Raw genomic sequence first — 23,352 nt, 5'->3', positions numbered from 1 at the left:
CTCTGGGGAATAAACCCCACAAACTCTGTAGTTATTCCCCAGAGCCTCGTACTGAGGTCTATTGTTTTAAGTTCTAATTAGACACCCACGTGATGTCGCAAAATGTTGCTGAAAATAATCGCGAGGAGAACCAACCCAATATTGTTGTAGATCTAGATACAATTAAAGACAGAATAAATACATAAATTTCTGAGCATACCTTTAAATAAGCATGAGCAGACATTTTCGGGAATTTTCCCAACAAAAGGCGCTAATAATGAAAAACGTACCTACCATCACTTAATGTCAGGGTTCATCAGAGCTTTTGCGTGCGCAGCAAAAGGACACCAACCTCGTTCCCAGGAATTCCCCCTGGGAACGAGGTTGATGGTGTAGTTATATATTTATCCAAGTCTGATTTTTTTTTTCTTTCGGGATTTTGGGTATATCCAGCAAGTGTTTTATTCATTGGCTTTAGCTCTTTTCTTCTTAAACTCCCCCATAATATAATTATACAGTGTTTTTGCATGAAGTCCAGAAGACCGGAAGTGTGTGAACAGAAAGGGTCACGCGAAGTTTGATTTGTCACGCAATGTTTTCGTCAGAATAAATTGTGTGACAAGCTATTACGTATCTCCGCCCACTCGTTCTACGTAGGAGACTAAAGTTGTTTCATAGATAGAAAATAAAGTATGACGTCTGATCTGTTATGCAGTAAAATTTTCTCTGAACCGTGAAAATCTAAAGTTGATTTCGCGTTTCTGCGGGTGAAAAAACATTTGATTTCTCTCGAAGGGTCGCTTGCACCTGTAACTATTTTTGGTACGTGCGGTATTACCCACAATGCATTAAATACAAAATGGCTGTACACTGCAATATGGCGTAGATCTCCAATTAAATAGTTATTTCTTCTTCTGCCAGAGATTATGCCGTTTTTTAAGTCAAGAAAAGTCAGTAAAGATGAAGCAAAGAAACGGGTGGAACGATGTCTGGTCGTAGTAAGTGTGCTTTTGCAGATTACGTAGCTTATTTCTTGAATAGTTGTTTTGATCTGATGTTCGATCGGTCGGTAACCAGTTTCCTCTTTGGGTATGTTCGCAAATTAATTAGTCGAAAACGTTACTAATAATCCTTGTCATTCTAAGAACTCGGTTTCTTTGATAGTTGGAGTCTTACGAAGAAACTAGAAAAAAAGCCAAGAAACACAATTTCATTACCTTTGTAGGATATACCTGGATGCTCTTTCTGATTATCAGAAGAGCTGATCTGTTGGTTAGCATGATGGTAACAGCTCGGTTTGCAAGCCACAGACTTCTCAAAAGGCTGTCGTTATCACGAGCTCTCCGTTGCAATATTTAGTATTGACTGACTCTTGAAACCAGCTTTAAAATTTCCATGGTTACTACATCTTACATCTGCCCAATGTCTTCTTTTCTTCCTGTTGACCCAAATGCACGGCTTTTTCGTACAAGACGAGTTTTCGTCATTGCTTGTCCCACAAAATATTGGTCAACACTATTCTGTGTTGTTTTCATAAATTCTTTCCTCAAAAGAGTAATGTCTTCCTACCTAACTGACTTGAGTATTGAACATTACCAAAATAACTTGCCATGTTTATGTGATGAAAGGTACATTGTGAAGTCCTTGTAGGTGAACGTTTTGTTTTGAGCAGGGCAGGTCAATATTTTTCTTTTACTGTGCCTCTCTTTACGCAGAAATAGTGTTCAGCAAACCTGGCAATGCTTGGGGAAACAGGCAATTGTTACAGGGCAATGGGAAAATGCTATGGAAACTGGAATGAGCTCTGACAGTTGTAGGCCAGTTTGACCCAAGTGCAATATTTTACCACACGTGGCCTGGGATTTCATTTGCTGTACAAAATATTTTTCCACTGAAATGGACCATGCCCGAATAACCTTTTAACTTAATTGCAGAGTGACAATTGTTACAGCAAATTTCAATCCAGCTTAGGAGTGTGACCTTACCGCTGATATTTTCCGTGTTAGAGGAAAGATTGATGGCTCTGTAAATTGTAGTACTTGTAGGAGGCTTAGGTCTCCGTTTCTTGATCTTAACAGGTCTTAAAGTCTAGTTATTAATTAAAACTCATGTGAATACAGAGCTTTCTCATTTTTTTTAAGCTTTTCAGTACTGAAATTATTTATTAATAGATTGTATCTTCAGATCAGTTAAAGCATACATTTTCTGCTTGTGATTTCAATTTTCTTTTTTTTTTCTTGTTAAGGGAAGAGAGTCTCCAGATCCAGCTTTTGATTTGTCAAATTGTGGAGCAACAGAGGTATATATGTGCTCTAAATCTATCCATGCCTATTTGATTAACACTGATAATATTAACTAGTCAGTAATTTGGCTTACAAGTGCACAGTTCAAGCAACAACTGGTATGTGATCTCACTGATGGATACAATTATTATTATTATTATTATTATTATTATTATTATTACTATTACTGTTATTACTATTATTATTATTATTATTATCATTATCATCATCATTATCATTATCATTATGACTGCCACTTAACTGCTAGCCAAGCATGTGTCTGCAAATTTTAGAAAGTGAATAATGGCGTGAACTTGTGAATTAGTGTTTTAGGATCTTTTTAATATTTTTATTTTCATCAAAACTTTAGTTTATTATTATTATTATTATTATTATTATTACCATTACCATTACCATTATCATTATCATTATCATTATCATTATCATTATCATTGTTATTATTATTATTATCATTATTATTATTATTGTCTCTAGCCATTTCCATTTAAACATTTTTTTTTGCAATTGCAGATTTATTATCAGTATTTTTCTATAATGCTGAAATACCGGTTTTAGAAATTACTTATTCTAAACAACAGCTTATGTCCTTGTTGATTTTGTAACATTATCCTGCCTTGGCAGCAAATAGGCATCCTAGATTTTTGTAAATAGTTTTGTCTTGAGTCTTGGCTTGACTTCCTCAGTTGTGTTTTTTGGTGAGGTACTGAGTACACAGTACTTTCACAATGCGTCTCTTGACCACTAAGGTGTATGAATGGGTACTGACAAATTGTTGAGGCAATGTGGAAACAATAGCATTCATGGGAGTAAGTGAGAGGGGTATTTGATTGATGAGGATTGCATGTATCATATACCAAATTAAATGTTGGGACTAACGTTCTCCTGTGATAGCTAGAATTGTTAGCAATACAGGTGTAGACTTGACTGCAATACATTTCTCTTCTAAAATATGCAAATAGTTTAGAGAATTAAGTGGTACACTAAAAAATTTAACAGCATTTTCCCTTTAGAGGTGATGATTTAGAACCTTCACATGTTCAGTGTTACTCTTACTACTTATTAAGTTTACTAATAGTCATTAGATTTCATTTTTACAGTGAAATCCCCTATACCCTTAAAACATTGATTTGGAGGTTTGGAACCTTTTAGGATGTCTTTAAAGCTTCTGCAGGGTTGAAATTAGAGTTGCTTGCAAGAAGCTGTTTGCAGCTGGTTAAAAAAGGGAAACCCTGATGTTAAAATAACACATCTTAAGGCATTGACAAGGTTTGTTATGAATATACCCATGAAGAACCTTCTTTTATTAAATATGCAAATTATGCAAGTTTGATGGCCATTGAAGCATAATATGCAATTGAGGGCACGTGATAATCGTATTTTCTCTGCTTGATGTATCTTTTGAAGATTTAAAGGGACGACTCAAAGGACCAAGTGATGATTCCTGATAAAATCTATCCAGGCAAAAATTTTTTTGTAGTTTGTGTCAGCATTGACCATTTCAAATGGGGCTGAATAGGCAGTGGAATTAAATGACTTTGACAATATCAAGTGTGATCTACCAACTTAGAAGGAACTGTTTAGAAAACAATTTTGTTTAAATGCTACACATGAAGAATTTGAAATATGATAATTTATTGGTAAATAATGAGTTAAAGTGTATTGAAAGCAAAGGCCTTTTAAAACACTCTTTTTATTGGTGTCCTTCTGACTGTTGTTTTACTCGTGTGAGTCATTTCACATTTGTCGCACAAGCCCTTATAATAAATAGGTCACACATATGATATGCACTGCATGTGACTGGGTGTTTTCACTGGGAAAAGTTTCTTAAAATTAGCAATTAAAGATGCTCTGAAAAAAGGAAATGAGATAAAAAAACCGGCAGGTATATTTTGCAAGTTGCAGGTTGAAATTTAACTATAACTGGAAAAACCGCTGGCAATTAAAAGAAACGTACAGGTGGTAGACTTACTGTGACTGTTACATGACTTTGTTGACAATCGCTCAGAAAGGTGGCTTCCACTTAAGTGCCAAACTGGCCAAAGCAATGGGAGGAGAGTATATTCCTATGATTTTAAGCCTGCAATGAATTATTGTTTTTGAAGAAACATCTGAAATATCATCTGAAATATCTAGATAACAGCAGACACGTAAAGATTTTAAGGAAAACGACCAATTTTTTAAGTTTATAAGACATGTTTCGACAGAACTTCTGTCATCTTCAGTTGAATGATTACAAAGCAAGTTGAATAATAAGTAGACAAAAATGCTAATTAAGAGAAATAGTAACAAAAGAACGTGAAAAGGTGTAAATTAAAAGGATAATTTTAGATTTACATGGTGTAATTGCTGATTGAGGCAAGGTAGTTCTTTTTCAATATGGATAGCCTCCTTTATCTTGAGTTGAAAGCTGGTAGTGGCGTGATCTAAAATATGAAAGCAATCTGTTGAACACAATGAGCAACAACGTTCAGAATTCTGAAGATGTTTGAAAATGTGAGAGGCCTTATCAACGGCTAAGTGCTCACGTACGTGTGTGGAAAAATATCGGGTGGTTTCGCCAACATAACAGGCATTACAGCCCACACATGTAAACTTATAAACCACATGTGAACCAAGCCCGCCGGGGATAGGGTCTTTCACACCAAAAAGGTTACCTATCTTAAAGGAAGAAAAAATTAATTTGATGTCTAAATCATTACAATAGCGCTTGATTAAGTGTCGAATCTTCTTCTGAGTGATGACAGAAAAATGGCCTATGTACGGCAGCTTAAAGTAAAACGTGGGCGAGGTGGTAAGGGGGTAGCCACGGGGACAATGATTGCTATGGGTCCCAGTGATGTAATGGTTAACCACTTTTTCAATTAAATGGGCAGGGAAAAGGTTCTTTTTGAGAATTTCAGTAAGCTTGGTTATGTCCTCCTGTAACCCCAACCAAGTGTTGTTGATCTTGAAGGCCCTGTCAACAAGAGTGCTAATGAGACCTACTTTGTATGAGTACGAGGTGAAGCTAAAATAATTAGTTAATGACCCAGTAAAGGTTTTCTTACGGTAAACCCTAGTTAAGAAAGAATTAGTGTCACTATTATCAATAAGAACATCTAGAAAGGGTAATTCGCGATTAAGTTCTTCTTCCATAGTAAACCTTATGTTGGGGTGCCTAGAGTTAATGTAGTCAAAAAATATAACAGCATCGTGCTCCAAGTGAAATAAACAAAAAGTGTCGTCAACATACCTACGATAAAATAAAATTTTAGAGCATTGAAAATTTGGTTGGGGTTACAGTTGGTTGGGGTTACACGAGGACATAACCAAGCTTACTGAAATTCTCAAAAAGAGCCTTTTCCCTGCCCATTTAATTGAAAAAGTGGTTAACCATTACATCACTGGGACCCATAGCAATCACTGTCCCCATGGCTACCCCCTTACCACCTCGCCCACGTTTTACTTTAAGCTGCCGTACATAGGCCATTTTTCTGTCATCACTCAGAAGAAGATTCGACACTTAATCAAGCGCTATTGTAATGATTTAGACATCAAATTAGTTTTTTCTTCCTTTAAGATAGGTAACCTTTTTGGTGTGAAAGACCCTATCCCCGGCGGGCTTTGTTCACATGTGGTTTATAAGTTTACATGTGCGAGCTGTAATGCCTGTTATGTTGGCGAAACCACCCAACATTTTTCCACACGCGTACGTGAGCACTTAGCCGTTGATAAGGCCTCTCACATTTTCAAACATCTTCAGAATTCTGAACGTTGTTGCTCATTGTGTTCAACAGGTTGCTTTCATATTTTAGATCACGCCACTACCAGCTTTCAACTCAAGATAAAGGAGGCTATCCATATTGAAAAAGAACTACCTTGCCTCAATCAGCAATTACACCATGTAAATCTAAAATTATCCTTTTAATTTACACCTTTTCACGTTCTTTTGTTACTATTTGTCTTAATTAGCATTTTTGTCTACTTATTATTCAACTTGCTTTGTAATCATTCAACTGAAGATGACAGAAGTTCTGTCGAAACATGTCTTATAAACTTAAAAAATTGGTCATTTTCCTTAAAATCTTTACGCATCTGAAATATCTGCTGAATTTGGTTTCTTCCCTGTGAGTACCAAAATGAAAGCACACTGAGCTTGTGCTAGTATATTCCGTTGGTTGAAATCTTGTATTATTTCATTTCTTTATTTATTTGCTTCATTTGTGATGTGTAATCTTCTGTTGTTGAGGGAAGACCCAAGCCAAATTTGAAATCGATGGAAACATCTGTGGAGCTGCCATCCAGATGTGTCAATTGATAAGTACTTATAGTGGATCGATCATGTTTTCACTATGTGAAAGAGGTGAACTACTTTATGTAAGAACCCCTGACAAGTATATAGGTTATTAATTATTTTTAGTGCCAGCAGTTTTCCAGTTATAATTACATTTCAACCTGCAACTTGCAACCTGCAAAATATACCTACCGTAAAAAAAACACCACTAACTAGCTAATAATCATTTTTCTAGAAAATAGTAGTCCCTCTCACAGAAGGCATTTAAGCTTGAATCTCGCCTCCCCACTCCTCTGGAAATTCCAGTTTTGGTTTCATACTTTCCTTTAAAGGCTTCAATTGGCATTTGCCACTCCCACCCCATGGAACTGCTATTAACCTTCCATGGAGGGGTTAGAAATATATTTTTTAGAACTGCACAGTAAAGTGAAAATTGATGAATCCAGCCAGCTTGTGATTGACATGCACTCATTTAAAGTAGACCAACTTTGGTAGTCGTATTCTTTCCTCAGCATTGAATAGATCTTTGTAGTTTTTTTTTGTTTTATTACCCAAGACATCAGTCCAAGTTGGACTTTGTTTGCCTATTAATAACTGGCACCTTGCAGTTATCATCATAGCTTAATATAATAACGTGTTCTCTAATTTAATTCTCAGGTACCCAAGGGAGTGTATTCTTTATGCAGGGTGCTTCAAAAAGAGGTGTGTTCTTAACTTAAATATAACATGATATTAGTTGATGTATCATTTTTATTCACTTTATTATAAAATCCTGTTATTTTTAATCATGCCAAATCCTACATTACACTCGTTGTAAGTTGTGTTTTTTGTTTTTGTTTTCATTCTTTCTCCATGCCTTATTGACTGTGACTCAGGCCACTAATAATGATATTTTGTCATATTCATTTCTCTAGGCCCTTTTATTGTTTGATAATGATATATCAAATCTAAAGGGTGGAGGAGATCTGAAGGAGCTATCAAACTTAAGGGTGAGAGCTAGAAATGTTGTACATTAATTGATTAATTAAAATTAATTAAGATTTATTGTAAAAACTGTCATCTTTTTTGGCAACCGCCTGTTTTTAGCAACCCAACAGAACAGTTTCAGTCATTTTCCCATCCATAAAATCACCACTGATCATGGTCATGAAAACTCTGTCATAATGAATATTCTTATTATCACCTGGCATTTCAACTGGTTCTGTTGACTAATGGCAGATTTATACACTTGCTGTATGAAAGTAAAGGTTGCACATTACAAAATATTTTTTGGTCCCATTATCAGCTGGCAAGTGTAAATAAGTGGCCGTAATGATGAGAACCTTTTGCTAACTGCAGTGTGCAACACAGTTTTTATCATGGCAGTGGGTATAGGTAATTGCTTTTGCTGCATGCTGTTTCTTTTGGCAAATAACTTTTTGGTAATTACAATGTTAGCAGATGTTTGTTTCTACAAATTTTATTGTTGGTCAGGATAAGGTGTGAAAGAGGTCTAAAACCTGATGTTATAAAAGGGATGGTAAATGCTCCTTTAAAAAACCATGAGTCTCACAAAATTTCCATCAAATTTCACGGTCGGTCAGTTTCAATATTATGCAAGGCTAAAAACATCTGGAGGTACCAATTTGATGGGTTTTTTTGATAAATGACATCTGAACATCTGGAGCTTGCATTTAAAACACTTTGAAGAAGTCAAAATGTCTTGGGCTCGCAAAGAAAAACACTAGCCTCGCCTTCTCGCAAAGTCTTGCATTTACTATTTCACCATCCCTTATATGTGGCTAAATGTAATTTAGGCTAAGTTAAACGCAAGACCATGCTGGCCAGCAGTATCTCCCGGGGTTTTGGTGCGGGGTGGCTGGGGGTTTCGTGCAGGGGCACCACATGGTTTACAGTTAAGCTTCAGATGTCAAGTCATTCCGCGTTTGTTATCGCTATCGGATAGTTCTCACGGTGCTTTTATTCCCGGCCCGGCCCTCCCTCTAGTCATGGTAAGTATGTGGTAAGTATCTGTGTTTCCACTGTTTTTCAGTGTGACGGTGCCGGTTGGGTGGTTGCTGCTCACAGGGTTCTCATGGTTGCCCTACGTGTTCAGCTCGGTGGCACTCGTGGCTTCACCCTCCTTTTAGGCACCACTCCCCAAGCTCATCTATTGTTGATGAGTTTAAATAAATATAAAGCTTGATCAGCTTCAAAACACTTTGTTGTTTGCCTCACACTTTGGAAGAACGTGGTTCTAATCAAGTACCTTTTTCTTATTTATCAAACAGAATTAAATGATAACTCATAAATGGTCTTACTAATAATTTCCTGCACTTGTTATGCTATTAAACTGAGCAGTGAAAGTATTTTTCTCAACAGGTCTTAGATCTTCATAACAATCAAATAACTACACTTCCAGCTGATATTCATGAGCTAAAGGCATTGCAGGTACACATTGTTGAGCCTTTGCTTTTCTGTATAAGTAGAGACCTTTGAGGAAGTCAAAGTTCTCAAACAAAAAACCTTACATGTGGGAGGAAGTACATATTCATAACATATTTATTACCAAAAAATGGACAGACAGGCAGAGAGACAAACAGAACAAATGGGTGGACAGACAGACAGACAGACAGACAGACAGACAGACAGACAGGCAGACAGGCAGGCTGATAGAAAAAGTTCTGAACAGATAGACAAATGAATGGGATCTCTGTACATCATTTCTATATTATGACTTTGGTCCACTGTACCATAATAATAATATTATTATTCTATTTTTGTTTTTATTTTTCAGGTGTTGAATGTTCAAGGAAATAAGCTCAAAGCTCTTCCTGCAGCCATTGGAAACTTGACATCTCTTCAAAGCTTAATCCTGCAAGGTTTGATTATTTTTCCAGTCACGTTTATTTTCCTTATTTGTCATGTCTAAAGGTGAGTAGGTAATTATAAGGTCCCCACTGATGATGTTATTTTTCTTTAACAGGAAATGATCTTCGCTCCTTACCACCTGAAATTGGCAATTTAAAAAGCTTGAGAACACTTAATATATCAGAAAACAGCAACTTACCTGGAGTTCCACCCACCTTGGCTCGTGTAAGAACTTTAGAGGTGAGATTCAGAACACTTATAATTATAATTAAATTTTTGGTAGTTGGGTCTGTAGCCATTAGCTACATCTCAAACTGGAGAGACAGTGTTTCATCACATTTATTTTGATCAGTTGTTAAGAAAATTGGTTGCAGTTTAAGATTGTCAAAAGGCCTATTAATTTTCTTTCTATATCAGTCAATCTTAATTTATTTTTTTATAGTTGGGCCCATATTTGAGTTTCTGTCTCATGTATTGTACTATTTATTTTTCAGACTATTATTCTTGATGTGGACAAAATAACTTTCCCACCTAAAGGTAATAGACAGAAGAAAGTTATAAGTTTAGTTTTGATTGTGATAACATTTTTATCAGTGTGAATGGTCAAATTTTAAAAGCTACTTGTCCAAAGGAAACTCACTGTTTGGTGGTAAACTATTCCTTACTAGAAAAGCTGTGACTGATACATTGACCAAATTGTAAAATGCGTTGGACCCCTATCTAGGTTTATTAGTGCAAGCTAGGGTTACGTTTTTGTTTTTTTGGGCAAGATGCTCTGTCTCTTTCAACGAGGCACTGACCTGCAATGGACCTATAGTGGGGCCACTTTTAAGCCTCAGTAATGTAGCTAAATGTAATTTAGGCTAAGTTAAACACGAAACAAGAATGCGGGCCAGCAGTCTCCCTCAGAGTGGGTATGGGGTGGCCGGGGGATTTGTTCAGGGGCACCTGGATTTTACAGCTCGGTTTTGGATGTGAAGTCATTCCATGTGTTTTTCACTGCTGGACAGTTCTCGTCAAGCTTTTCTCCCAGCCCAACCATCCCCCTTTGGCTTCATGGTAAGGATGTGGTAAGTATCCTGTGTTTCCACAGTTTTTTCAGTGTGATGTTGCCTGGTGATTGCCACTCACAGGGTCGTCTTGGATACCCTATGCACTCGCTTTAGTTTCCTCTTGGGCTCCACCATCCTTTCAGGCACCATTCCCCAAGCTCATCGACCTTTGATGAGTTTAAGTGCAGTTTGGTATTCTTGTAATAATCAATGTTGTTTTTTCTTCTTAGATGTGTCATCTGAGGGGACAGCATCAATTATGAAATATCTTTGCAAAGGTAAATCACTCAAGATATGAATTGTATAATTATTATACAGTATATTTAATACTACTGACTAAGCTCCATTTTACTGGTGTTGTAATGATTTTTTGTGTTTGTTTTATCTCTTATTAGTGGCTGGAATTGAGTATGTTCCTCCATCCAAACATTTGTTAAATGTGTTAGGTATGTATTAAAATGATTTGTATATAAATACATGTTATGTTGTAAAGGTTGCTAACTTATTGTTAATATTTTGGCATAGGTTATTTGTTGCAAAAAAGCCTAGTTTACTAAAGTAGCATGCCCTTCCCCTGTGTAGTTAACATATAGCAAGAACAAGATGAAAATGGATGCATGCTACCTTTTAACATGTTAGAGATTAAATTATAATAGAATAAATATCAAATACTAAAATAAAATAAATGTCATATTATGAGATACCAAAATAGTTTTACATGTATATGTTATTGCTAAGCATCTTGTGCAGAGGGTGCACAGCAGAATTTTGTTGTCTGTGTTTGGAGCTAGATGCGTGTTTCTTACAGATCCAGTTGGAAATGGAACAGCTAAAGATAAACGATTGGACCCCACTCCAGTGGATCAGCTTTTGGCAGTGAGTTGTTCAGTTTTAAAAATCAACCTAAATGATTAGGCTCTGCATAATATTTTTCATTGCTGATCAATCAGCTTCTACAAAAATAAAAGTTTTTACAATAATTATTAAAAGTGGTTTGCCTGGTGGGATTTCTAGACAAGTATTTGTTCAATTTATAAGATAACAAGTCAGAAAAGAGTTTGTTTCTTTTGCATTTTCATGCTTACTGGAAGACATTCATTTTGTTTATTGATTTCCTAATTTCAGTTTATGTTATGATGTTTTATGTTTTGTTCATAATTTTAATTAATTATAATAAAATCAATTACCAGTAACCAATTGTAATGGTCTGAATTGGCAAGGTCACTGTCAGGTGAGAACAGGTGAACTCAAATCATTATTTTTGCACATTTCAACTCAAGATTGCATACCATTCAGTTCCACTCTTTCCATGTTTTTACACATATGCGGACATTTTTGTTTCAGAGCACTTTATCACAGCATGAGGCAGAAAAGGTTGGCATGTTGGTTTTGTTTTGCTTAGGTTTTCTCTTTTCGTTATTTTATTGCATTTTGTCTTCAGTTTGTTTGATTCATTTTGATTTTTCAACACTCAGCACATTTATCACAAGTATCATACTGCATGCATTTCATGTATCACATAACACAAAAAGCCTCTTTTTGACCTTCTAAATTAAAACCTTGTGCTAGGCTGTTACCATCAGTCTAAAAAGATGTCAAAAGGGTGTTGACCATTGATGGCATTATACAATACTACCACTTATTATGCGACGAGTTTCACGCAACAGAAAGATGAACCAAATCCAGTGCTGTGATTGGCTCAGAACAACCTACTGTTTCCTGCCAGAGAATGGTTTTCTTTATGCCATATTAGAAATTCAAGATGACTGGATAATGGTCTTGATCTTTTTTGCTGTTTTCTTTCTATGGATCTTGATTGCATCTCGGTCCATGAACACGCAAAAATATTCAGCCATCTTGACATCATGCTTGGTAAAAATGAAGTCCAACCTCTGCTCATTTTGATCCTCAGGAAAAAAGAAGACAGCAGATGATTGAAATAGAAAAACAAATTCAGGAAACAGAGCTTGAACAGCAGGCCCTGGCTGCGAAGGCCAGTAAGCAGCGCATTGACCTTATGGACAAGATACGAGTGGTAATGAAAATTAATGTTTTTAACCACACCATTCCCGAAAATAAAGACTGCAAGCCATCCCAAATTTACCTTGTGGTTCAATGAGTGAGAACTTCTTCTAAGGCCCTACAACCAGATCTCTATCTCCTGGTCGATTTGTTGTTCTCTCTCATGAACTTGGAATGGCAGGAAGTCATGACAAGTGACTTTATTAGCATGTTAGCTACATGCAAGGCAGTTGGTGTGTGTGGAAAGCTAGGGGCCATTTTTCAGCTTAGTGCAGGTTGTTCACCACAAAACGATAGGAAGCTTTAGCAAATCACTATGGCTGCCAACGTGAACATCACCAAACAAAAGGTTTCCTGAGTAGAACAATGGTTCTGCGTGTGAGTTCTGACTTTTGTTACATTTCTTACTTGTCATCTGCAAAGCAACAATGTGATGAGTTCTGCGTCTTTTGGTTAACCTGAACTGCAACAGCTAACTTTCATCAGTTTTTCTTTTGGAATTGAATGCTGTCATTACATCTTTAGCCTGAGCAAGTTTTTAGACTGATAAGCGTACTAAACAGATCTACATAACTGTGACATTCCACGGTAAAATATAAATCGATTTTGTGCAATGTGTCATCTTGGCATCGCCATCGTCATTCCTAAAAGTCCCTAATCTCTGCTATAGATTTGAATATGATTGTTATCAAACTAAAAGCAGTCCTAACCTGAAAATGTTTGTGAAACAGACATTATGGTGCCCTGCAAGCGAGCCCTCTTGGACAAGAATTTCCAAGAGAGCTTTCTTGCAGGCTAACTCAGTGTTCAATCATGTTGAACTTGCTGTACTTGTAGAGTGAGTTCAGGTTTTTCTTGCTCATGGCAGCTACTGTACATCTTGTTTGTAGCTTAAAAAAATCTTCCAAAAGTTGTATCTTAATTTTCAATAAAAAGGAAATGTAAAGTTGCAGAGAGACACAGGGAATGCTGCTTCTGAACTTAGAATATTAACAATAAAGTGTTTTCTATAGGCCGAAGCAGAAATGGATAACCGCACATTATGGAAACAACAGCAACAAGATCTTGAAAGACAAAAACTGGTGTCAGTAATGGCAGCAGGTATTCATTCACTGTAGATATGTTTATAGCCTGCGTGTGGCTGATGTGTTAGGCTATATAGTCCAAGTGGTAAACTCTGGCCAGCAAGGAGATCACTGCAAAATGGCAGAGAGCCCTCCCCCCTCCCCTCTTCCCACCCCCCATAATCAGATGCAACATCATTCCTATACCCTATAGACTGAGAGAGAGGCAGTAAAAAGAGAGGTCCTGGGGACAAGAAGCCCATTCCTGGTGGCTTTGCCATTCTAAAGCTTTACCACGCATGTGACAGCTCAAAAAGGGAAGGCTATACAGATCATTAGCACCAGAAATCCTTTAAACTCTTGGCAGTATTATCAAAACTTAAAAATATATATTGACCCCTGGCATATTTTTAGTTTTGCTCGCCAAGAACTTTTAATTTTTAGATTGTGCCTTTTAACAGGAGAGGTGATGAATTATTATTTTGTTGCAGATGAACAGCTCACCAATGACACTGTGGCGATGATATTACAAGTTAATGAAAGGTAAATCCAACAAAACCTCTTTGTCGGGATGGTTTTTTCAACGTGACTTAATTTACATTCTACTTCATACTTTTTTTTTTTTGGTGAGAAAATTTACGTAACAAATAAGTATTTAAGTCAGGTGGTACATGCTTAATCCCTCAGTTAGGAAGTACTAACCATTAAATTTTCTTAATTATATTTCAGAGCTCAGAAGGCGGAAATGATACTTGATGAAATGGAGAAAGAAAGGTACCGTGTTCCGTTACTTAAAGGTTCCTTGACAAAGAAAAGTCAAAACCACACTGACACTTTATGTTGTACTTACACGTAGGTTAGGACATTTCAAAACTCCATTTTCCATCAGCAAAAACAAATAATCTTACACGCGATCACTGCAAATGTGGCATTAATTATGGAACAAGGCATGGGACACTATTTTATCGTAGGTTTCCCAACAATTTGCCGGATCCCATTTGTAAACCTTTGTAGAAAGACACAGAGTGACTTGCTCAGAAAAACGCGGTTCCATTCCCATACCGCTGAGTCCGCTAGTCAAGTTAAAGAAAATGTTCAAGTGTTGTTGTTTATAGTGGTCAATGCGCTTAGCTACACCAAGCTAGTTCAGAGGCGTGCAACTTATACTGAAAGAAACGAATATATCAACTTTAGAAACATAATAGGCTTAAAAATCCCAGCTGGCAGTAGGCAGGCCAGTTGGCTATTTACAAGCATCACCGTGAAGTTAAACTAGGGTCTACCGAGAAACAACTCCAGATAAGTGGTCAGAGCGGGACTTGAACCCGCGACCTCCGGATTTCGAGTCCGGCGTCCTAACTACCGGCCATGCTGCCTCCCCTAATCCATGAGTCACAAGGAGAGAAGAGAGAGTTGTTTAGAGGGGATTAAATAATCCGATACACGTTGTTTTACTGTACAGAATGAGAACTGAAGAGCTGATCAAGGTCACACAGGAAGAAGCTGAGAAACTACGAAAGGAGGAAGTTCTAGGTTGGTGATAATCCTTTCCACTGCTTTCGCTCAATGCACAACCATTTTGTTCGAGTTTCTCTTGAATAAGTGCACTCTGGGGTGGGTACTGATACTATAAGGGTGGGGTGAGGTGAGGTGGGCTTTTTAGCCCTAAGTGGATCTGAAGAATGGAAAGAAACTACACTCGTGTAACGAAAAGATGTTTCACTTTAGTAGTATTTACTTTTGTGGGGCTTTATGAATTAGAGACACTCGGACCAACATGTTTGAAACTTTATTTATGTTTGCTTTTTTTCTTTCGTGGTAGCTTCCATGGCTCGCCTTTTAGAAAGTCAAGAAAGTCAAAGTCGACTTATAAGAGAATATGAACGAACGAGAGAGAAGACTGCTAGTCAGGCCATGAATGAGTAAGTATATACTTCTTCATTCTTCAGAATCTCTCTGTTTGTAACATCTCTGACAACACGCGACTGTGATGCAGTCAGCAGCAGGGATCTGCGCATGAGACATTTCCGACAATTGGTTCAGCTCACAGTTAGCCAGCGCAGCGGTCAAACGTATGGCGTTTGTGAATTTCCCGCCAAAACTGTTGCTGCCAGATGAAGACATGCAAACCAAGTCAATACGTTGTCTCACCTTAACAAAAGTACTGTTTTCGCTGACAAATCAATTAATTAGGGTGTTCTGTTGTTTATTCTTTGCCAGGTCTGTAGAAGCTGATGCACGGTTGCTTGGCATTTTGAATGAACAGTACGACGACAGAGATACTCTTATTTCTGAGATCTCCAGAGAGGTCAGACATTTGGTTGTTTGCTTCCAATGTGTCCGTCTTGTTTTATTTTCTCAATGACATATTAGGTATAGGAACGCATTCATGGTACCAACAGTTCCGGGACACTTTCTATAAGTGGACGTTTAGATGAAGTCCTCATGAAGTGCTCCCTTGTAACTGATTTTGGAGGTATTGTCTCACTGGCTTTGTAAAGTGCCAATGTAAAGCAAGGCGCAACCTTCGAAAAACAAGCAGAACAACATTCACTACACGAGTATCGCAAACAAGACAATGAGACATAGCTTTCCCGATATCTGGCATTAAATGCCGGGAATTATGAGTTTTTACTGATGCCTTGTCTCTTGTTTAGTCAAGCACTTGACTGACTTAATAGTTCTCGTTGTGAGCGTCGATTTCTTTTGATTTTGCCGCGACTTTTCTTGTCCTCTTTGTTTTATTCAGAGGTTTTCTGATTTCGCGTCATCCACATTGCAGTGTATCATCAATATTTAATATTCGTCTTTTGATGTTTAGGAACGCGCACAGATGGAAGCAATTCAAGCTCTTCAACTTCAGACGGATGCAAAACATCGCAGAATCACAGGCCAGGTAATGAAGCTACATAATGATTATTGCACGGCTGTGCAAAGAATGGCCAGAACGAATTCCCTTGTGGGTTGTTTTCTCATTAAGGCCTTCTGGAATCTAGCTAGTATAACTTTTTATAACTCTTTCTGTACAAATCATTCTATCATTCTTCCGTTTTCAGTCTGTATTTGGAGGGTATCGATGTACTTCGTGGTCCCTGGCGTAATTCCATCACTCGTGTAACTGTCAATTTTTGTTATCTATCCAACGTGAAAATTCCTGTTCGTTTGTTTGGCAACAGATTTCAATGCTGCAAGACGAACTGGCGAAACTGACGCTCACAGAACTGGAGAAGAGAGACGAACGGCAGGATGTTGAGAGGGTATGTCAGTTGCTTAGTCGTACAATCACTTCTCAGCGGAAACGCATGGGAGAATCTGTGAACTGAACGCACGGTTTTCCTCCCACTTCATGATTTTTCACATCATGTCCAACTTGGTTACCGCCTGGAACATCTGGGTTGACAACAGAAATGCAAGTCACCACAACTGTTGTTATTTGTCAAGAGAACTCTTTTTAATTCTTGAACAAATTTCAGTTTGAATCGATTGCTTTCGGTCGCTGAATCTTTTCTCACTTGAGTTTTATAGCTCTTATTTCTTTGCCGATTACCACATTCTAAACATGCGAGGGAGGCATTGGGGTTAAAGGTACCTCGTTTCCATGTTACTATACACAAACTTCCTTTAGCTGGTTCAAGTTGTTTTCCTTCCGCTTGTAGAGAGACTGTGGTGTTGTTGTCTTTCAGACTGTCCTGGAGTCGAAGAGAGAAGCTTTAACTGGTCTGCTGGTTCAGCTTGTTGGAGAACAGCACAAAAGGGAAGACGAACTGATGAAGAGACTCGTAAGTTCTTCATTCAATCTGACTTAATTGTTTCACAGTCACCGAATGACAGCGACGATGATGAAGTCAGAAATGAGATTGCTTAGTAGTATTGAGTGACTTGACACTCAGGTAAACGTACTCTCTATTTTGTTACAGGTTGAGATGGAGCACAAAAGAGAAACTGATATCGAGGATTATTGGTTGATACAGTATCAGAGGTTACTGGAGAGTAAACCTCTTACTCTGCTTGAAAAGGTGCGTGTTCTCAGCTAAGTCTTACTCGACTCAGTACATTATCAGGCTGACACGGAGCTCTGGGCTGGGAACTTGCCATTTGGTCCAAAATTCCACCGAGTTTGGTTCGGAGTAAGTGGCAAACTCTTCTTTGGTTCGCCCAAGTGGAAAACTCTCCGAAACCACGGTACCTCTTAGCACTAGCCTTTTTGGAGTTCGTTTATTTTTTTCGGGAATCATCCAGTTGGGCAAACCCGAAATTACTATTTACCTCCCAACCTGAATTTCCGGGGTTCTTGACAGAATAGAAAGCGTCTCTCACTAGTCTCTTGGGCTCATTAAGGAGAATTGCGACTTACCTTGTCTGGGATGCTGGTCGGTCGCAGTTCGTCAAAGCATGTTGTCTAATGTTGTGCCAACGAATGGCGTTAATCATTCTCCCCTCCCAACCACATTATAGGTATTTTTCTGTACCTTATTTATAACTGTATACATGGTCTTCGACTTCTTGAACAATGAAGCTGCCAAACAGTAGGGCAGCATGTAGTGTAACCTGCGAACAAGCGCAGTTCCTTTTTTTTCGTTATCACCGCGAAATGAAAGAACACCTGATCTTATGTTAGAAATTTCCCGTGGAGCGTTAGGCTAGACTAACTCGTAACGTAGAATCGTCTATAAAATACCTATCTTCGCTTTGGGAGATTTTAAGGAACCGAACCCTTTTTACCATAAAAACGGTTCAGCTCTTAACCGTTCTGTGTCGTCATTTAACAGGAGTGCGATAGTGTCATTTCTGACGTACTTGCCGAGGCAGAGGCCCAAGACTACGCTTCACACTTCGCTCGTCATCGCATCACGTGGGAAATGCTTAAAACTATGACAGACAAAGAACTCAAAGAGGTAAGGGACATAATGGTACAAAGTACAACCTCGTTGCCAACCTCGTTTTCAGGGTCTCTCCTTCTGGGACGAAGAGAAATCCTAGAAACGAGGTTGCCTCGTTACTGTGTTGAAGAAAGGCCATGTGAACGAGGCATGTATGGGATGTATGGAGTTAGTTATAACAAGGTACAATATTAGCTTGGAATCGAAGGGATTACAGCTCCATCAGTGTAAAGGCAGGTTCTTCTCATCAACGTATTTTTGTCTTTCCACTTTGCTGTTAGAGTGTTCATTCATATCCTTGGCATTATTTCTTTTTCATAATCAAACGTGACACAGTAAAGTCAGCTTAACGTTGTGTTAAGTTTTAATTTCCGTTTTTCGTAGCTGGGTATACACGAGCTTGGAGTTCGTAAGGCAATCCTGAGCGTGGTCCAAGAACGACTCCGTTTTGACACCAAGGCAAAGGAAAAGGCAAAAGAGATTGAAAGACCTGAGGTATGGAGAACAATATGCCGGCATGTTGATATAAAACCATTATTGCGGCATTTGCATCGATTTTGAGTAGTTCAAACAAGATTTTAGGAAGACCTGGATTTATTTCACTGAGTTGTGAAACAATACTACAGCTGACAGGAACCGTGTTAATTAAAGCTGGTTTTCAGTAGTGCTTAAGCGTAAACATTAGTTGACATACGCAAACGCAGTGACGCAGTGACATACGCAAATGGTGACGAGTGAAATTAGGAAATAATTTCACCCGCGTTTTCTCAAAATTTTTATTAGAATTTTGACTAAACATAAGTGAAATTATCACTTCTTAATTTTACGAGAATAACATTTGATTACATTTTAATATCATAGGTGACAAATTACGCTTACAATCGTTTTTTTTTTTACTCTTGGTTATTGTATCGAGAAATTTCGCGCCAAACGTTGCTATGGCGATTTTGTAATATCACGTGTGATATAAATAAACGCTGAAATTTCTCGCCAACATTAAGGAGTAATTTGTCACCCATGAAATCATACACTTAATTACTGGTGCCGATGGAAACAGTTTTGTTTTTCCGAGAATCTCAATGCTTCCCGACAGTAATTTCTATTTAATGTTTGTTGCTACCTTTTTTTGGTTAATCTAGTACTTCTTATAGTGACGCTATTTCTCTGATTAATAGGCACCAGTCCCTCGAGCTCCTGTGCTGCCAACACAACCCTCGCCATCAGCACCTGTACTGGAGAACCGGGACATGACAACAGAATGCGTGATCTGCATGGATCAGAAGGTAAAAGCTTATTCGCCTTGCTTTACGCGAAAGACTGAATCCTTATACTGAGTGCAAAGGTCGATCAAAATTTCAACTCGTACGCGTTCTCTAGCCAGTCAAAGTTTGGGTAGGTTACGTCTGCATACGAGCCAAGTGGCCCATCGGGCCGGAGCTTATCCCGGTTTCTGACGTGAAAGTGTCTTGCCCAAAAACACAACAATGTCCCCAGCTAGGGCTCGAACCCGGACCGCTCGATCTGGAATCGAGCACACTAACCATGAGGCCACCGCGTCTCCCTTAGCCAATCAGAAGGGAGGTGTTTTATTCCAAGCCAATGAAGTGAAGCTTTTTAATTTTAAGTTATCGGTCAGTTGCTTTATTTTCCGCCCAGAAGTTAGCTCTGTCACTACTTTCGTTGTGCAATTTCTAATAAGAAAGCACCCACTTTTTGTGCAATATACTTAATTTACGTCCTCGAGGTTGTGTTCCGACGGGAACGAAGTGCTTGAGAAATGCACTCGGGATGGTTTGAAGATGTCTTTGTCTTGACTTTGTTCTTTCTTGTTTTAACAGTCGGACGTGGTGTTGCTGAATTGTGGTCACGTTTGTTGCTGTTTCAACTGTTCCAACTCGCTAGCCAACTGTCCAATATGTCGCAACCCCGTGGTGCAGCGGGTCAGGATATTCCTCTCATGATACGTCTTTGCTTTTTGGTTATGTTACAAGCAAGTTTTCAGTTTGTAGAGCTAAGAGGGAATGGCTTGGAAAGCAAAAGCCTCCCACACCTCTTATACGTTACGCAAACTAGGGCAAGAAACACAGCAAATCCTCGTAGATTATTATTGTCTAATCAAAATATGGCGCTAACATTAATGTTAGCGTGATCTCGTGTTGCTTAGCAACCTCAAAGCCGAAAATTGCGGGTTCCGTCAACTCGCAAAAGGTACCTGTACTGTCGACTACAACACTGAAAGCTTTAGAAGTGACGTTTGCTCAAACGTCTACTATCACATACACTTTGCTCTAACAAAGGACAAACGCTCGAAAATCGCTACTACGGTTAATTTGCCTCGATCAATTTGAAGATACTACAAGAATATATATCAGATAGTAACGTGTTTCACTTAATTTTTCTTTAAAAATTAATAACCTTGCATCAGGTATATGTACTTGTTATAGACATCAAACTTAGCAGACTAGACCTAAACTATGTTTTTAGCCTACAGTGCAGGTAGTTTTGGTGGCGAGTTCGCAAGAAGTGGGACGCGTGAGAGAGGGCGGGTGGCTAATCCAATACGGAGGCCTAAACACTCGATACGGGAGCACTCGTTCGCCCAAAATACGCCTGCACTACTGGCTACCATGTTTTGGAACAGTCTCAGTTCTGCGTCGCTGGTCGATTATCAAGTCACCCTGTTCATTATCGTGTCAAGAAACCCGTCTAAGACTGTCATTTTGCGAAGTTAAATTCAGGCGGGTACACCTTCAAGCAATTTTCTTTAATCATTTGTAGTAGATGAACTTCTATAGAGACAGGATGCATAAATAGAAACTTCCTAATCCAGACAGTGCTTGTACCAACAGAGTGTTGTCTGGAGCAAATCTTCGAACTAAATTTTTACGTTTAATATCACGCATGCATATTTAAGTTTTCAGTTTAACTGATATTATTTAGGCTTCGTTTGAAATTTGTAATCTTTTGTTATTAGTCTTTTTAATGAAACCACAAAAACACGCTTGGAACAAACGTGTTGTTGAAATAATCGAAAATTAATGGCAAACAATTTAGGTAGAAAAGACTCTTCCCTTGTACTCTTAGAGAGTAATGAGCGTTCACGTATTTCTCATAAAGTTCATTGAACAAGATGCTATGACTAAATGAACTAATTACTGTAATTCTCATAGAGTTTCAAATATCGATTGTTCCGTATTCAAGAGCGTAGTGTAAATTCATTTTAGCTGCGTTTAGAGAGACTAAGAGCTACAATTAAGACATTAAACGTTTCATTGACGACTTTGTTAAACCTTTGAGACCTAATACATCAGTAACAGTCTAAGGCCCCTAAATGAAGACGAAACGAATTGTTGTATACAAAAGCAACAACTTGAACGGAGAATTTGAATGCGATTGAGTTTAACTGATCTCAGTAATGAATTCCTGTCTTCTCATGACCTGTTTGCCAGACTACTTTGGAGGCAAATTAGATCCTGACGCTGTTAGGTTTAAGAAGGTTAACAAACGCACTTAATGATTTGGATATTGGTAAAATCAGAGGCTTGTCTAGAAAGAGCAAATTTTGTCACCTTTTCTTTGTTGTCAACATAGATTATAAAACCTGTTTTCTTTTCAGGCTCTAGGTGTAATTCGCTTTCATTGAAGAGAAGAAAGAGCAGTGAAAAAGCGTTATTATAATGTAATTAAGTTACTTCTTTTGAGGGTAACCAAACCCTAATTCAGTGATAAAAGAAGTTAAATAATTTAACTCTCTTTTGTTATCTTTGAATTCGTTTCATGATTGGAGCAAATTTGGCAATTTTAAGCAAGCTCCAAGAAAATAGCATTTTGTACGACTGGTTAATCAAAGCGAAAACGTCAAACCATTGCTTCATCTTTTGTAGCATACTGTAGGCACCATAGTTTTAGTAAGTCGCTAAATATGGGTATGGTTCAGTCATTTATCTGAGATGGAACTCATAAGATGCGGAACTGATAATTTTTCCCGACTGCTTGTTGAATAAAGTGAAAGGATTACAAAACGGAAAAAGATGGCTTAATGGAGAATGAAAATTGTGGCACGCAATTTCAGTTCTTATTTATACTGTATATAAAGGACAGTGCTTAGTAAATGTAGGCAGGCGTTATTAAACAAACTGTCCAACTGCACATTAAATACAATTTTAAAAACACATTTTTGATGTAGTTGCTTTAACATGACCTGCTGTTCTCCTCGAGATTAGTTAAGTATGCTTGAATGATAAAGTATATTCGGTTGATTCACGATGTGGCCCGGGGCGGCTCCCCTCCTGTGATGTGGTCACTTGTGATGTAGATCGCGGTGTCTCGACGACATACTGCTCGTCTTCATCATGCGATGAGGTCAACTGACTACGCGTCGCGCTTAAAGTGCGATGCACCGCTGTGATTGGTTTTTCAATAGCTGTGGTAGGTGCATTTCGATCTATCGCTGTTTCGATGAGCTGTTTCCTCTGCGGTCCGCTGTCGCACGGTTCTCTTTGCTTTTGTGTTTCTTGATCGTGGGTTTCTATGCTTCGGGAATTTCTATTCCAACATCCCTTGTTGATGTTAGGACGAAGTCCTACGTGAATCGCTCCTTTGACCCGGCGTGTTTATCAGTTAGGATCACCATCAATAAACTTTACCTCATTCCAGAGCTGGTGGTGTCGGAGTCCGCTGAAACGGTGGAGGTCTGGGCACGTGCGTGTCGGATGTCTCGGTGTTGCTCCTTGATTCTGTCTTGCAACGGTCTTCCAGTCTCGCTAATGTATTCTGTAAACCATCTTGTTTAGCCGGGTCAACAGCGTCTTTCGGTCGTACTAGATGTGATCTTAGTGTTGTCTCCGACTTGAAAAACCAGCGCGTACGCCCAGCTAAGAAGCAGCGAAGTTGTTCGGATTGACTTTTGACATAGGGTCGTAGAGACGC

General features: G+C 38.3%; 2 protein-coding genes across 2 annotated transcripts in view; both read left to right on the top strand.

The window, feature by feature from the left end:
• Window positions 1-820: 820 nt before the first annotated feature.
• LOC145490371 (E3 ubiquitin-protein ligase LRSAM1-like) lies at window positions 821-23,341 on the top strand. The gene is made up of 27 exons (XM_081469497.1): window positions 821-977; window positions 2,225-2,278; window positions 7,213-7,257; window positions 7,470-7,544; window positions 8,917-8,985; window positions 9,332-9,416; window positions 9,521-9,645; window positions 9,900-9,942; window positions 10,688-10,735; window positions 10,853-10,903; window positions 11,266-11,333; window positions 11,802-11,831; window positions 12,370-12,492; window positions 13,493-13,580; window positions 14,035-14,086; window positions 14,273-14,317; window positions 15,006-15,076; window positions 15,366-15,465; window positions 15,764-15,851; window positions 16,365-16,439; window positions 16,720-16,800; window positions 17,227-17,322; window positions 17,461-17,559; window positions 18,313-18,438; window positions 18,808-18,918; window positions 19,599-19,706; window positions 20,262-23,341. The coding sequence occupies exons 1-27, from the start codon at window positions 906-908 to the stop codon at window positions 20,382-20,384; spliced, it is 2,151 nt and encodes a 716-aa protein (XP_081325623.1). The 5' UTR covers window positions 821-905; the 3' UTR covers window positions 20,385-23,341.
• The window catches only part of LOC145490360 (uncharacterized), a 47,899-nt gene continuing 43,475 nt past the window's right edge, over window positions 18,929-23,352 (top strand). The window contains exon 1 of the mRNA XM_081469488.1: window positions 18,929-19,284. The gene's annotated coding sequence lies outside the window, so the exon portion shown is untranslated. The remainder of the gene's footprint in view (window positions 19,285-23,352) is intronic.

This window comes from Orbicella franksi, chromosome 1 (genome assembly GCF_964199315.1).
Source record: "Orbicella franksi chromosome 1, jaOrbFran1.1, whole genome shotgun sequence".
In the NCBI taxonomy this organism is placed as follows: Eukaryota; Metazoa; Cnidaria; class Anthozoa; order Scleractinia; family Merulinidae; genus Orbicella; species Orbicella franksi.
Note: the sequence above shows the minus strand (reverse complement) of the source record. Positions and strands in the feature narration are given on the sequence as shown.